This window comes from Rhipicephalus sanguineus, chromosome 7, assembly GCF_013339695.2.
Source record: "Rhipicephalus sanguineus isolate Rsan-2018 chromosome 7, BIME_Rsan_1.4, whole genome shotgun sequence".
Taxonomy (NCBI): Eukaryota; Metazoa; Arthropoda; class Arachnida; order Ixodida; family Ixodidae; genus Rhipicephalus; species Rhipicephalus sanguineus.
Genome location: NC_051182.1, coordinates 107,142,908 through 107,157,982, shown reverse-complemented (window position 1 = coordinate 107,157,982; position 15,075 = coordinate 107,142,908). Strand labels below are relative to the sequence as shown.

General features: G+C 46.2%; 1 protein-coding gene across 1 annotated transcript in view; it reads left to right on the top strand.

The window, feature by feature from the left end:
- LOC119398906 (uncharacterized) overlaps positions 1–858 on the top strand; it is a 36,886-nt gene extending 36,028 nt beyond the window's left edge. The window contains exon 6 of the mRNA XM_049417465.1: positions 818–858. Within this exon, the coding sequence (XP_049273422.1) occupies positions 818–858 (41 nt within the window). The remainder of the gene's footprint in view (positions 1–817) is intronic.
- The last annotated feature ends 14,217 nt before the right edge of the window (positions 859–15,075 follow it).

The window sequence follows — 15,075 nt, the reverse complement described above, 5'->3', positions numbered from 1 at the left end:
ATTACTTGCCAAATAGTGAAGTTTTACATTCTTCTACGGCTGCGCTTTTTTGTGAAGGCCCACTAACAATGACAGTACAACAAAAAAAGAGCAGCTGAAGCATTTGAAAATGAGAAGATGTAAATAATTTCCCTACCTGCGCAACTCTTCATATTTTTTTGCTTTCATAACCACTTTCGTTTCCCTGTTTTAGTTTTTTTTTTGATGCTCATGCCAATAAAATATTTGAAAAAAAGTAAACTGGTTCTTTCAATGTCAGTTGGTGCCGTTCCACCTGAGAAACAGCCTACACACGTACTACCATGCATTCCTTTCATACATGTGCCTCGGCAAAGCAAGCCTTTGCGCACGAAAGCACGTGAGAACTTGTTAATCGAACCGGTTAGTATTTGCCATGGGCACAATTACGCTGCAGCAAAAAAAAAATATTGCAAGAAATGGTCTAGCTGAACTATGCTGAACGTGCGCCCGCGCTTCGGCGACACGCAGCTGGTCGGCGGAGCGCCGCTCCCCAGCATGAGGACTGCTCGAAGCGCCACCACCCGCATCATTCGGTAAGCGTGCTCGCTCTCCTCCGCGGACGGCAGACTAGCCAATATTCTAGGGACCCTAATCACGACTAGTCAGACGGCTGCGTTGAGTCATAAGAATTAGTACTGTAGCCTGACGTCAAGCTAGTCTCGATGTCGGTAGGTGCGCCACGGGAAAATTGGCTTTCTTATCAAAATAAAATATCTTGTCAGCATTTGCTGAGTGTTTCAAAGATGCGCAGCCTTCCACGTGTCTTTTGAATATCTTGGCCGAATTTTTGTTGCAGAGAACACAGACTCATCTTGTGAATATTTTTCGAGCCCCTAAGCGCGATGATGAAATATTTGCAAATAGTATAGGACAAGAATTTTCGAAGCTTGCAAAGCACTTGCTCACCTAAGACAGAAAAAAAAACGCTTGACGTTGCTTGGCGTCGCCACGAGTGCCATCCAAGTACACACCGGTTGCAGACGATAGTAGTCAACAGGGACGCCTTGATTCGGGCTCTTCGGGGGGCCGTTGCTAGGAGGCGCACGTGAGTTTCTGCAAAATTGTCCATTCTTGTGCTTTCACCGAGCATACTTTACTTCACACATCAGACGACCTATAGTTTCCATTTTTCTTTTAGCATTGCAACAGGACCACTTAATATCGTGCGCACGAGTCAGCCACACTACCAGACTCGTGTAACTATCAGGAACAGATAGAATTGCTAATCAGTTCTGCCGAATTCCGCAAGGTGGCGTAAGGGGTAAGAAAGAGAAATTGACGACCACCCGTTTGTATAGCACGAAGCGATAAGGCAATCCATACGGACTCCTCAGAAAGAGAGGCTTCTTTCTGAGAAATCCTCGTGAATTCGTGCTTCAAACGGGCGGTTCTCAATTTCCCATTCTGAACAGATAGAATGTTGACCAGTGAGACCTAGGCCTCATAAAACGTCTCCTGTACATTACTTTTACACGGGAGCTCTCTCAAAGTCTTGAATGTACTTTCAGATACCAATAGCACCACCTGTGAGAAGCAAGAAAAGGAGGCATGTAAGAAAGATGGTAAGCCATGCGACTTCTCTGTGGGCGCGGCCACTTGCATAGGTAAAGATACAGCAGCTAAAATAGCCAGTATTTTTTTGCTGCGTTGATACTAAGATAATTGTTTATCGCTCATGTATGTACGTTTGAAAGTGCTTTATTGGCTCGACTTCACTTTTCAGTGTCTGAGCAAAGGACAGGCTGCTGCCGTCCGCGTAAACTATGTGCATTCTTACAAAGCATTATTTCTTACCTGCATTCTTACGTGCATTCTTGCTTACTATGCATTAATGACAGATGCAGATGCATCGGTCATTAAGGCATAGTAAGAAAACATATGGACCCAGTATGCTTCCCTGCGGGACGTTCGATAACACAGATTTCAACTCAGTTACGATCATCGCCTACAGCTACAAACTGAGATCTGTTTTGGAGGTAGGGTGTGATAGGAAAGTGAGCTGTGCATCGAATGCAGTCATCGTGGAACATTTTAACTAAAACTTCGTGACTCATATGGCTGAAGGCCAGCTGAGTGTTCGTACAATATTGTCTGCTGAAGAAAACTTCATCCTGGTCCTTGACGAATTGCTTCCCAGCTACAAAGCATTATTTTTGAGCGGCCTTTACGCGTTGGCTTCGTACATTCGCGCTATATAAATGAGTGGATGACAGTTCTGGCCTTGGCGTGAACTTGCCTCCACCTTGTGTGCTTACGAAGAACGAATTCGCCAAAAAATAATTCCTGCTTTGCCTTTCTGCCGTACCTTTAAGGTACGACAGGCAGGCAAAGCAGGAAATAATTTTATTAAGAAGAAAATATTTTTATTCAAAGTGTACGAAAAAATTATAGAGGTCTACCTAAGTGGTGCCATTGGCACCACTTGGGTAGACCTCTATATAGCTTTTTCGTACACTTTGAACTTCACACCACACTCTTTTGCAAGATTAAACAACTTGAAAAAAAGAATTACATTTCTGTTTTGTATATGCATCATAAATGGAGTCATCAAACATTTTTCGCCCCTATGCCATTCTTGAAAAGCCTGTCACTTTTTTCCTCGTCTGTGCCACGTCTTTCCTCGGTGTTTCGTCTTTTCGCGGGTTCAAGTCTTCCAAGGAAAAATTGTGGACAGCCCCACTCTAAAGGCCCAAACACACGTACGCGTTGCAGCGCGTCAACGCGTGACTTTCTGACGCGGCGCCGCGCCCTCTCCCTATGGAGAGGGAGGGCGCGCAGCTTCGCGTAGCCGCGCGCCCTCTCTCCCCATAGAGAGAGGTTGTTGTCACGCGTTGACGCGCTGCAACGCGTACGTGTGTTCGGGCCTTAAGTGAATGGTGGGAAAGTGCAATGCACGCCTGTCCCTGTGTGTCGCTTTTCGCAGCATTTTTTTTTTTCGCGCCCGCGCCTCGGGATCCGCTCGATAGCGGCGTTTCGCTCGCGTTTCTCTCGCTGTCACCGTGGGATTTACTTTACGTTGTTGTCGTTTGGCTGCTGTATCTTGTTTTCTATACATAACTTGCAATTACGTCACACCGCGGAACTCTGGGATACGATATCGGCATGCGCCGCCATCACCGAGCACATGGCAGCAGATGAGACCGAGTCAAGCTCTGCGGCTCTCGCATTTCCCGTCAACACCGTGCGTTGCAATGGCGATTTGTGCGATATCTGGCCGCCGCAAGAGAAATAGGCGTAAATCAGATTAAAAAAAGGACCAGACGCGGGGCCGTACTGCTTCCCAAAGGTGATCACAAATACGTGCGACCTCACGAAAGAGCTGTCCGAGAAGCGGAGCACACGGCTTATGCGCGCATAGACAGGAAGGACCTCAAGACATTGAACTGCGTTCGTGTGTGCGGGCGTCACTTCGTAACAGGCAAGTTCCCAAGTCTCGTGCGAAATTGTTTCACCCATTACGTGCGACACCATGTACTCGCACACTGCAGACACGGAGGATCCGAGTTCCCAGTCAACACTGCTTCGGTGCAGGCTGCATAATGTCCTGAACGATTCTCCTTCGGCATAAGCGCAAGGCAAACGATAAAAAAAACGCCAGGCCTGCGCGGAAAGCGCAGCACAGTCACAGCGAAAGCTCGAAGAGCGGCATTTCTAGAGCCCGTTATAAACTCTCTTGTGGCTACTAATACAACTACACTAGCAACGTACCCACTACGCCACAAACGATAATTTTTGTGAAGTTGGAAGCACCCACCACGACATTACTCGTCATTCTGCGGAGAAGCGAGGTGCCATCTTTAAGGCATTATGTGCAGTTTCTTGATGCGGCGACTGATGACGATGAAGAATTATGACTGAGCCTTTTGTAATGGGTTGGAAGTTTTAAATGACCCACTAGTTACGTACTTCGCATTGTGTGACGCCAGGTCGTTATTTCGTTCTTCCACCACACTTTATAACATACGCTAACGTGAGAAAGAGATAGAGAAAGGGAATTAACTTTATTGAGACCCTGAGGAAATGGATCATGGGAGCCTTATGGGCTTCCTTGGCAACCAATAGAAGTGCACTTGCGCGGAACCCACTACGCTATAAATCATAATTTTTGTGAAGGAAGGAAGCAGCCACTACGCAATTTTTCGTCATTCTGCACAGAACCGTAGTATCTGCTAAACACCTGTAAGGCATGATGTGCACTTTGTCGATGTTGTGGCTAATGACGATGAAGAATTATGGCAGAGCCCTTTGTAATGGGTTGGAAGCATTCAACAACTCACTCGTTGCGCAATTCGCATGTGTGACGCCTGGTTACAGAATTCCCATTGTGTGACACTTGGTTGTTATTCTTGGCGAGCCTCCTCAACGGCGTCCATGGCGGGAGAGACCCGTTATGGGACACGTTATGTAGTGCCTGCGGAGAGGAGGAAGAAACGGCTGAACACTTGATATTGTTCTGTTAATGGCTTCACCCTATAGTTCAAGATAATGGCGCAGAATTTTTCAAAGCACTGGGGTTCGGGGACAGCGAAGGCAAAAGAGACTTTAAGGGGGTAGAAATAACCAGGAGGAGGTAATCAATCAAGGCACGAGTGAAAATTAAAACCTTCCCTACATAGCGCTAGTACTTAACCTCACTATGTATTACGGTTAGGTGGCGTGAGCCGCCACCCGATCCTAACGGTACAGCCTTGTCCATCCATCCATTCATTCATTCACCCTCCGCCATCCGGCGCCATCTTATACATGGCTTGCACGTGACGTCCCCATTGCTGCGGTCCTACGGCGGCGGCCATATTGGTCAGCAGCCGCACAGACGTATACGTACCAGCCGCACGACGGAGCTGACGGACCCGCATTGCCGCGGTCACTTTCTTTTTCGCGAGCCGTTCATTGTGCATCATGCCGCAAGGCAAGCGTGTTCTCGGTATAAAGAAAAGGTGCGGTTGTGCGACGGAGTCTATGGATGCCTACACGCTTCGACCCGGAACGGACACGACTTCGAACATCTCCGCCTTCCCAAAAGTGTCGCACGGCGACATCGTGAAATATTTGGTTTCCAGCACTAACCTCGTTACTCTGGGCGAAATAAAGGCGTGCAAGTCAATGGTATCACACAGCTACTTTACCGGCGGCTAAGTAAAGAGCCTGTCCTCAAAGGAGTTTTGCGACCGTAAATTTGATCGTTCTTGCAGAGGTAAGTTGAATGGTTCATCAAATTGACCCATTAGCCAGCCCCGAGGTATCAAATAGCGATGCACGAACGCTGCTAAATCAACAAATGCTGGTGTTTGCGCTTAGTCATCATGCGAGTGCAGCGAGGTGCTCACGCGGCAGCGCGTTTTTCGATCGCGCGTCCCCTTTGCTGTCCGTTTTTGTCATAAACATAGAGGGGTGTACGTACGTGTGTGTGAACGTAGTGCTGAGGGTTTTGTCACTGCATGTGGACCGTCATCGAGCGCGAGCCGGATTCAGCTTCATCAACACGCATCGGCCTGTGCTCGGCGCCGTTCGGCCTCCGCTTGCCGCTTTTCGTGACGCTGTTTTCCGCGCGCTCATGTCGCGAAGCGCCTGCCTGCTTGAAGCTCTCGTAGATACGACGCCCAGTCTGGGATCGTCTCGTCGAACAACGCGGACGGCTTTCCTACGAACACAAGCGCATCCGCGTTAATTACTGTCTTCATATCTCCTCTCTTTTTCGCTTGCCTACTACGAAGTGCGCTTCACACACACGAACGTTGGAGTTTCCTTCGTCGCAATTTGCACGGCTATGTGCGCCAGCCAGGTCGTCCGGCGGTTGGTGCTGAGCATTTTCGTACGCTCGCACTGGCCCTCAATAACCTTTGGTATTCGAAAGAAGCTCATACTAGTGGTCTGCGTTTTTCTTCCGCATGCACAAGGTCTAACCGCTGTTCACCAATATGGCCGACTTGCTCCGAGCAGTGACGTCAAGTGACGTACGTGCAAGCTTTGTATTGGCTGCTGCGTGGGAGTACCCCTAGCGGCGAAACCCTCAAAAAATTTCCGATGATAGGATGGTAGCACCCTCTCCCGGCCTAGCGGCGAAGCTAGACGGCTGTTTCGATTGGAACTGCGTGATTATGTGGATGGACGCCGTTCGCCTTCGGTCTATAAGTGCATTGCACTTAAAAGTCACACGGTCCTTTATGCGTTCGCCTAAGACGATTCGAAGCCGTAATCTATTTTCTTCTGTTTCTCAGTCGATTGTATGGTCCCCTGTGAAGCTTTCTGCTCCTCACGTGGTGCAGTGCTTCCTCCGCGATCGGCCCACTTTTGCCCAAATGTTGATGTCTTGTGATATCATCGTGACATCATTAAGACGTTACTGATTCCGGCGACTTGTGACGTCATGATGGCCTCATAGGGTGACGTCATCACGCGACGGTAATTTTTTATCACTCGTGTTGACGCCAACGCCGCCGACGGTCACTCCCCGCGCTTTATGGGGCATCCAAGGCTTTGACCTAATTGAAATACAGGGCTGTGGTCTGTGCCACGCGTATATCCACGGTGCTACAATCTAAATTTTTTTGACGGCAGAAGCGCTCGGTTTAGCACGGCCAGGCTATAGAGGGTAGACCCAACGCCAACCCAGCTGTTACTGTATACGCTTATAATGCACTACTTCGCTGCACCGCGTTTCGATGTCGCCGCCATCCCTATTAGACAGCCGAGATTACGGAGCTGGCGTTGGCCCGAAAGTATGGGCGTGGTGTTTTCTTCATCGTTAGGCCATCAGGATTCTGTGCTAAAGTAAACAGGTTTCATTCATTAATAGGACACCCATGTCGAACTTTGGTTTTTCTTTATATCTTTTTCGTGGATTCAGGTGCAGAAACTCTAGCAGGATTTTGCTTCAGTGTCTCGCGGTACATTCAGGTCCAAAATCCTTTTTTACGAAACCTGCGTTGGGCCGCAGCAACTTTCTTCCGTGTTTGTGCTTTGTGTTCGCCCACCATTTTCATTCAGGTGCGAAATCAATATTAACAAAATCGTGGATTCAGATACAGAGGCTTTTGCGTGTTTGTGCGTTTTGTTCGCCGATTTTTTTAACACTCACGTGGAGCATCATTTTCGCGAAACAATGTATTCGGCGCAGACATTTTGCGTGCTGGTGTTTACCTCACACCAGTCCACACTCTCTTCCACAATCGTTTTTACAACAATGCATTCAGGTTCAGACAGCTGCTTGTTTCTGCATTCCCACGTCCCGGTCCTTTGCACTTAGTTGCAAGACGCTTTTCATCAAATCATGCATTCTGGGGCGGAAACTTTTGCATACTTCTGGAGCCAACCAGCGGGATTCACAGTCAGGTGCAAAATTCTTTTCATCCTTTTCGTGAGGCATTCCATCCGGCCACCATGTGTAAAAACGTAACCGTACAACAAAAACTATACATTTCAGAATCGGCGCCCAGATTTCAGTCATTCTGGAAATCAACAGCGATATGTTTCTGGAAACCTGACACTGAATCTCCTTAAACAGTAGCTCAAACTGCACCCCCCCCCCTCCGCGCCCCGCTCTAACCTTCTTCATCATCCTGGCCCATCGGGAGACTAAATTTCGTGACTGCGGTCCGCTAGCTGCAGTGATTTTGAGACCCCTGAACTGGACAAACGTGTGCAGAAACAAGCAAAGCACTCAATAGACATAAGAAAAACAGCTTACTACGAATATCAAAATGTACACCTGTCATACGCAGTTTGATAGCAAAGAAACACGTTGCCATGACAGAGCTGTGTCCCCCACCATAATTTGATAACCAAGACACCCAGAAGACCTGAACACTACATGCATAGTCGATTCCTGACCTCCTTTTTTCTTCTGACAGATAAAAACCGCACAATCTGTGATAAACCACAGAAAGAAATGTGCGAAGCAGATGGCCTCGAATGCGATATCACGAGTGGAGCCCCCATCTGCGTTGGTAAGCTAACGTGAACTTGATGAGCATAAGCAAACATTTTTTAGATGCGAAGCATCTTATGGCGGAGTTCAAACTGGTGGTGGTGGTGTGCGGCGTGACCACCCTGACTGCGCATGCGCGAACCCCTCTCCACATACCTCCTCTCCACACACCTCCTCTCCACTGCCCCTTCCCCCTCTCCACTTCCCCTCTGAAACGCGCGCTCCACATGCCGAAACGCTGCTTCGCATCGCCTCATGGCTCCCTTTAGCGGGAGATGGTGTAATTTTTTTTCTGTTTGGACTTGGGATAGCAAATACGCAATCGAATAGTTAAATCACGGTCGATACAGTTTTTTCATTTTTATTCTAACCAAGCTCTTATAAGAATCTATGGTGACCTAACCTTACCCATTATTTTTTTCTTTTTGATAGACAACAATCGCACAAAGTGCCATGAACAGGAACGACAGAATTGCCAGGCATTAGGGAAGGATTGCGATCTCCCGGGCGGAGCGCCTTTGTGCATACGTAAGTATACACGTGCGCTACATCACGTCTTTGTTCTGTATCAACGTCACATTAGCGTATTTACCGCCCAGATTAATTTATTTCATCCTGTTTATCGGAGACTATCAAGTAGAGTAAAGAGTTGACTAATGAATTTTCACTCCGAATTTAACGGAAGTTGAGACCCGTTTACTATATGTAGTACGTTAACAAGTGTCGGAACTTATTACGACATGATAAAATACATCAGTCCTCACATTGTGGCACCTTTTCCAGAAATGCGTTCACAGTTTTCAATAACATGACCCAGCCTCTTCATTATGCGTCTGCTTAGCTGCACAAATTAATTATGAAAATATACGATACAGGTATATATTGTGAAGTGATATTCAGTAAATGGTCTGCCAGCAATCTAAAGAAAAGAACAGACAAAAAAATTACATCAAGGAGACGTACCTTGTAGTATCTCGCTTTGGCTGTCACAAAAGTTGGGTCGCTTCGACTTTGTATTTTCTCATATTTTGTGTTATTCTTCTTACAAATACAAACTAACTTGTGCATATTATCATTTAGCAAGTGCTATCGTGTGTTCTGCTATTTTAGCGGAATATTTTGTAATACTTGAACACTGCTCAAGACCAGGCCCATACCCAGGGGGGAGGGCCTAGCCCCCCCCCCCCCCCCGAAATTTTGAAGTATGTGTTTTTACCAAAAATAAATAATAAGGATAGGTGCTTTTCTCAAAAACTCAAGGTTTTTAGCAAGTGGGCCCAAGACATATAAAAAACATTAGCAAATCGCGCATTGGATCGCACTAACCTAACATTCTAGAATGTTTATAAGCAGAATAACCAGATGTTTTCTGCAAGTGTCCATTGCTGACCTTACAGGACTAGAGAAAATTACGCAAAAACCTCATATGCCTCATGAGACGGGCAATGAGGAGAATAGCCGGCATGCGGTACAAAAAAGCACGCGGAATCGACAAAAAAAGAAAGAAAGAACACACGCCTCGTGGCTCTAGGTGCGCGAACTGCGCGGTCACCTCGTCTTTGTGGCGTCCACGTGACTTAACTATTAAAAAAATTGAGGCAGCTTCATGCTCAAACTGAGCTGCGCTATACCAGTACGATATTGTAATGCACCAACTTGCCCAATCTGCAGTACTTGACGATCTCCAAGCGCAGCAGACGTCTCGGAAAGTCTCCGCGGAGCGGCGCCGGCCGCTTGGAGAGTATACACAAAGCGGCGTTCCCGCGCCTCGGCTTACTGACGTCTAGAGGATCGAAAGCCGCACAAAAGCAAGTGAAAGCACGGCTGTGCATTACATGATGATAGTCAGAGCAGATTTGAGTGGTGAGTTAGCTATTGACGGTTGGTTAGTGAAACTTATTGATGAAACTAATTAGCAAAAGTGCAATTAGGGAATGTTCATTGATGTTAACGAAAGGGGGAGGATCAGTACAATAGATTGAGGGGAAAAAGAACAACAAGCACAACAAGAACATGGCTTTCGCCTTCCAGTCGTCTTATACGAATGCAGACGGGGCGTGTGACATTTCGGCGAGTCGGTCCAAAAATTCACTGTGAAGCCAGAAACGTTTTTAGGACTCCGCTGCGACCCAAAATTCACGAGTCAAGATACAACACAGGGTGCACATGAGGAGGATGTACACTTTTTTCGGTAACTAAGCAGTTTATCACCTAATATGTATATCTGATAAGATACCAGCGGATAATGTCGCCAAATGAAGGTTTATAGGAGACGTTAATTGTAGTGTTTCAAGTGTATTGTATCAATTGTGATATAGATGTGAAGAAAGTATGGTAGAGCCATCGGGCTCGTTATCCGAAGGTTGAAGGCTCGGTCCATGCCAGCGGAAAATTGTCTTTTCGTCCACTTTACTTTCTTCACGTCTGAATCACTATTGCTACAATACAGTTATAACGGTACAATTAACGCCTCCTATACCTTAAAGTTGGCTTCATTATCTGCTGGTTTTCATTAAGGTTGGGTCAGAACAAAGAAGCGAGCCCTGAAAATTCCCTTCTTTCATTCATTTATCTACTTCAAGTACACCCTAATAAAAAAAAAGAGTTACGTGACTCCTTTCGGATAGTCCTGACTTGAACCGTATATGACTCTCTTTAAAAAGGCACGTTAACTCTCTTGTGGGTCACACGACTCTCAGAAGAGAGTATAGTGACCCCCAAAGAGAGTCATATACGTGGCAAGCCAGAACTCTCCAAAAAGAATCAGATGACTTTTTTTTTTCTTAGAGTGTAATACTTCATACGCCGTATACATTTTATAATTTAAAGGGCCTAAACTGGAGCTTGTTGATATGCCTTCATTACAGGAAGTAGCGCGAAAAATTCCTGGTCGTAGCTCAGACATCATGTTATCACGACTTTTATTCACCTGCTTGCTTTTGCAGATCCAAAACCAACCACTTGCAGCGAGGAAGATAAAGAAAAATGCAAGGCGATGGGAATGGAATGCGACTTCAGTAGCGGCTTCCCTGTGTGCATTGGTAAGCGATTTGTGAACGGCGTTATTCCAGGAGTTATACCAGGACACGTACACCCAACAGCAAAAGTCTATGGGACGTTGGCCCCACAATGAACGCGAATTTCTGCTCTATTAGAGCGTAATGCTTCTAATCCAGCTGGTGAAGTGCGCAAGCTGCAATAGCAGTTACAGGCTTGAAGACATATTTGGAGGTTGTGATACCCATAAAAAGCTAGAATGTAGCTTTCTCGAATATTTCGCATCCCACAAGCTTTTGCTGCTGGCTGTACATATATAGGTTCAGGTAGGCCGTGCAAGATGCATCGATAACCTAGGCGCTACGATCTACTATATCATGTCTTTGACCGTCTATGGTTACACCGCTGCCACAAGCAGTCGTCCGCCGACACGTGAGTCCTCGCCTCTTACAAGAAATTTCGTAGCCACGCCGAAGCAAACGCCCTCTCAAAGCGATGCAACCACCGTGTAAGATATTGGGCGCGTTTTATTATTTTGCGTCATGAGCGCGCCCCTCAGTAATGACAATGTTTTGTTAGCATCTCTCGGGTTTTCTTAGTTATGCATCAGACAGCGTGCTACAAACAAACGAAACTGGGCCCGTATACACAAAAACATCTTACGCTAAAAATTCTAGTAAGAGAATATTTCAGCCAATCACGATGCGAGACGTATCATTAGCGAAGCCGGCTAACCAATGGGAAGACGCACTTACAAAATAGACGTTTTGTGAACTCGGACCCTGATTTTTTTTTATTACACGTTAGAACATACTGTCGACGTACTTACACACCGTTATATCAACAAAAAATTACTTAATCATAACAAGCTATAGACAACATAATACAGTGGATACTTTTTTCCCATTGATACCAGCAAAAAGAATTGGTTCTATTTCTCTTTGCGCTTTTCAGCATACTGTAAGTCTACGCATACAGCACCACGCGCGGTAAAAGCTCAGAGGAAGGTGGTGATGATAATATTGACGACGACGATGATGATGATGGGATTGGCACCTACTCACTCATGGGGATCGGCCAAGAGCCAGGCGGATCCTATAAACAAAATTTTTAATTGCTAATAGAGGTCACAGAGTCAATAACCATGAAGAGTTATTTTTAATTAATTCCGGTTTTAGCCTAGACCATGCCGCATAACCTCGCAAATGACCAAAAATCATTACGTCAGGACGATCCGGCTAGCATCCATGCAGCTCCATCTGCTTCCTCTTATCTTCTTCCCTCCTTCCGACTCTGCCTGCAAATTGACCTTTCGCAGCTTGGGCTGCGTTGAATAACAGTAGACTAAAGTGCTCCGCAAAATCTCTGCATTATGTTTCTCTTGATCACCTTCTTACAGATCCATATCGCAAAACCTGCAACAGAGAGGAGCATAAACGGTGCAACTCTACCGGAACAGAGTGCGACTTCTCTGCGAAAGCCGCCACGTGCGCTGGTAAGAAACCATCTTCACAAGCGTGTGTGACAATCGTGGACTGAAGACATTTGCTTGAGAAACCGGCACAGCAAGAAACACTGCATATGCACGTTCATTCTTCGCTATCCTCCTCCTGTACGATGTCTCGTGCAACCGTAAGATATTTCCTTAAACGTTAATTTTCGGCGGATATCTTTCTAACTTGGCCAGACTTGTTGCTTGGGAAACAAGCGCCCAGCAATAGGTTTTTGGTGGTGGTGGTATCAACTTTATTTGACTAAGAGTCAACTGACGCCTCAGGGTAGCTCCACGCGAGGCGTCAGTTGACTCTTAGTCAAATAAAGTTGATACCACCACCACCAAAAACCTATTGCTGGGCGCTTGTTTTTGGCAGAACGTGTTGCCGGGCGCTCTTTTCTTGTGCTTCTTTTTTCTGCTGGTGGTGCTTAGGCGTCTAGGCTTTCCTCCAAAATATTTTGTACCGTTAAATCTTATTGTTTACGGACTTTGCGTGTGACGTGTATATTATTCAAAATATTGTATATATGTGAATTGTATATACCGCAGTCATCACCGACAGCTGGAGTAGCAAGCCAGGCAATGAACCAGGTTAACATCTCCGGAGTTACCATTGAAGATTATCTATCTATCTATCTATCTATCTATCTATCTATCTATCTATCTATCTATCTATCTATCTATCTATCTATCTATCTATCTATCTATCTATCTATCTATCTATCTATCTATCTACCTGTTTACCATGAGGGAAATATACTTTCACGTACAAACATTTTCTTTCCAGCATAAAGCAATCTTCTATGTCCGTACGTAGTGGATGATGTTAAAAACAATGTAAATCTCGAAAAATGACCCAGTCCCCAACTCCACGGAACAACCGGTGTGTGTACCCAGTGGGTGTCCGGACAAAACACGACGTTGCTGGGTGGCCACTGCCATAAATTTAGTGTGCCTTGACGCAGATACACTTTGCCATTTACTTCAGGGACGACCAAGCCCCTAGCCTTTCCAAAACCACCTTCTCCACCTTCTCCTACCGCTATTTTACCAAAAAAAAAATGCCAGGCGCACGGCTGGAACCCTCACGGAGCTAGTGTTCGACCTAGCCAAGTTTTGCTAGTAATGCCGAGCTTTCGCTAGAGGTGCTAAGTTTTTCCTAGCGGTACTATAGTATGGCTAGACTTGGCTAGACTTGGATAGACATTCACGTGACTACCTGTTACGTTATATTGTGATTTTAGTCACGTGACTAGCTGTTACGTGGTTTATGGCGGAAACATGTCACGTGGATAGCTGTTACGCGATGTTGCGTGACTTTAGTCACGTGACCTAAATGTCACGTGATTTTTAGTCACGTGACTAGATGTTGCGTGATGTTGATTGATCTTTAGTCGCGCGAGTAGTTACGTGATGTTACGTGATTTGTAGTCACGCGAGTGTTACGTGATTGGAGAGTATACACGTACACACGTATCGCGTAGCAACTAGTTACGTGATACGTGATACTACGTGATTTTTTTAGTCGCGCGACTAGTTGTTACGTGATGTTATGCGATTTCAGTCCCGTGACTAGTTATGTGATGTTACGTGATTTTTAGTCACGAAACAGACTCGCTCATCATAACCTTTGCATTCCACACCGGACAAACCGACGCACGTGTTGTGGAAGCGAAGCAGAAGCTAAAGAGGACAGCGAGCGTGTGCCGGTTCATGATGATGATAATTCCTGTTCGTACTTCCCGGCGCAACGAAAACATTGTTTCTAAGGTAAAAGAAGTAAAGCATGAGATGCGGCGCTACTTTCGTGGCTTCCAGTGAAACGGAGGCTGCGGCGCATGCGCGCGGCGTCCGGCGGCGTTTCCCGCGTAGCTCGACTCTCGTCTGCACTCGTCGTATGGGACTTTTGAAGAGTAGCACGCGAGTTTACGCTGCTGCTCGCAAAATGCCATCGACTTACTGTTCTGTGGAGGATTGCTACCACTTCATCAACAGCACTGCTGGTGTATCCTACCACTTGTTTCGTTTTCGAAGGCTTAGCTTGGCTTGGCTTGACTAACATGTGATAAAGCGACCTGTGTACGGCCAAAGTACATCTATAAGAAGCCCCAGAAAAACGCTATAACTATTGTAAAATAATTTAATAGGCTAGAAAGCTGTAGTCGCGGCACCGCAGGCTTTGCAAACGTAACAATGCCTTTTTATACTTAGGGCATAACTTGTCACCACTGCTGGCGTATAATCGCTATCGCGCTCACCTCTCACTGTTTGCAGCATGTGATATTAAGACTGCATAATCGCTGCAGATCGAAAAACTCTGATTACAAATGTTTTACGGCGTTCTCCGCGTTACCACTCCGTGATTAGAAGCTCTGACCGGTAAGCTTCCCATTGCACTCAAGAAAACGGGTACCACAAAAGTTCGTTGTCAGTCCCTTTAAAGAGCTCCGCTCTTGAAATTACATAAAATCCAAATAGAAAGCTGGCAGCACCCTTGTCGCGCTGGTTGTTGAGGTTAATACGAAAGTCAGCGTTGCATGGCCTCCCACGTTCTGGCGACATTTTGTCGCATTGCCCCTGGTATCGGCCTACTTTGCTATAGCACTGTCTGCAGTATCGGGGGCGCCTCCTATAG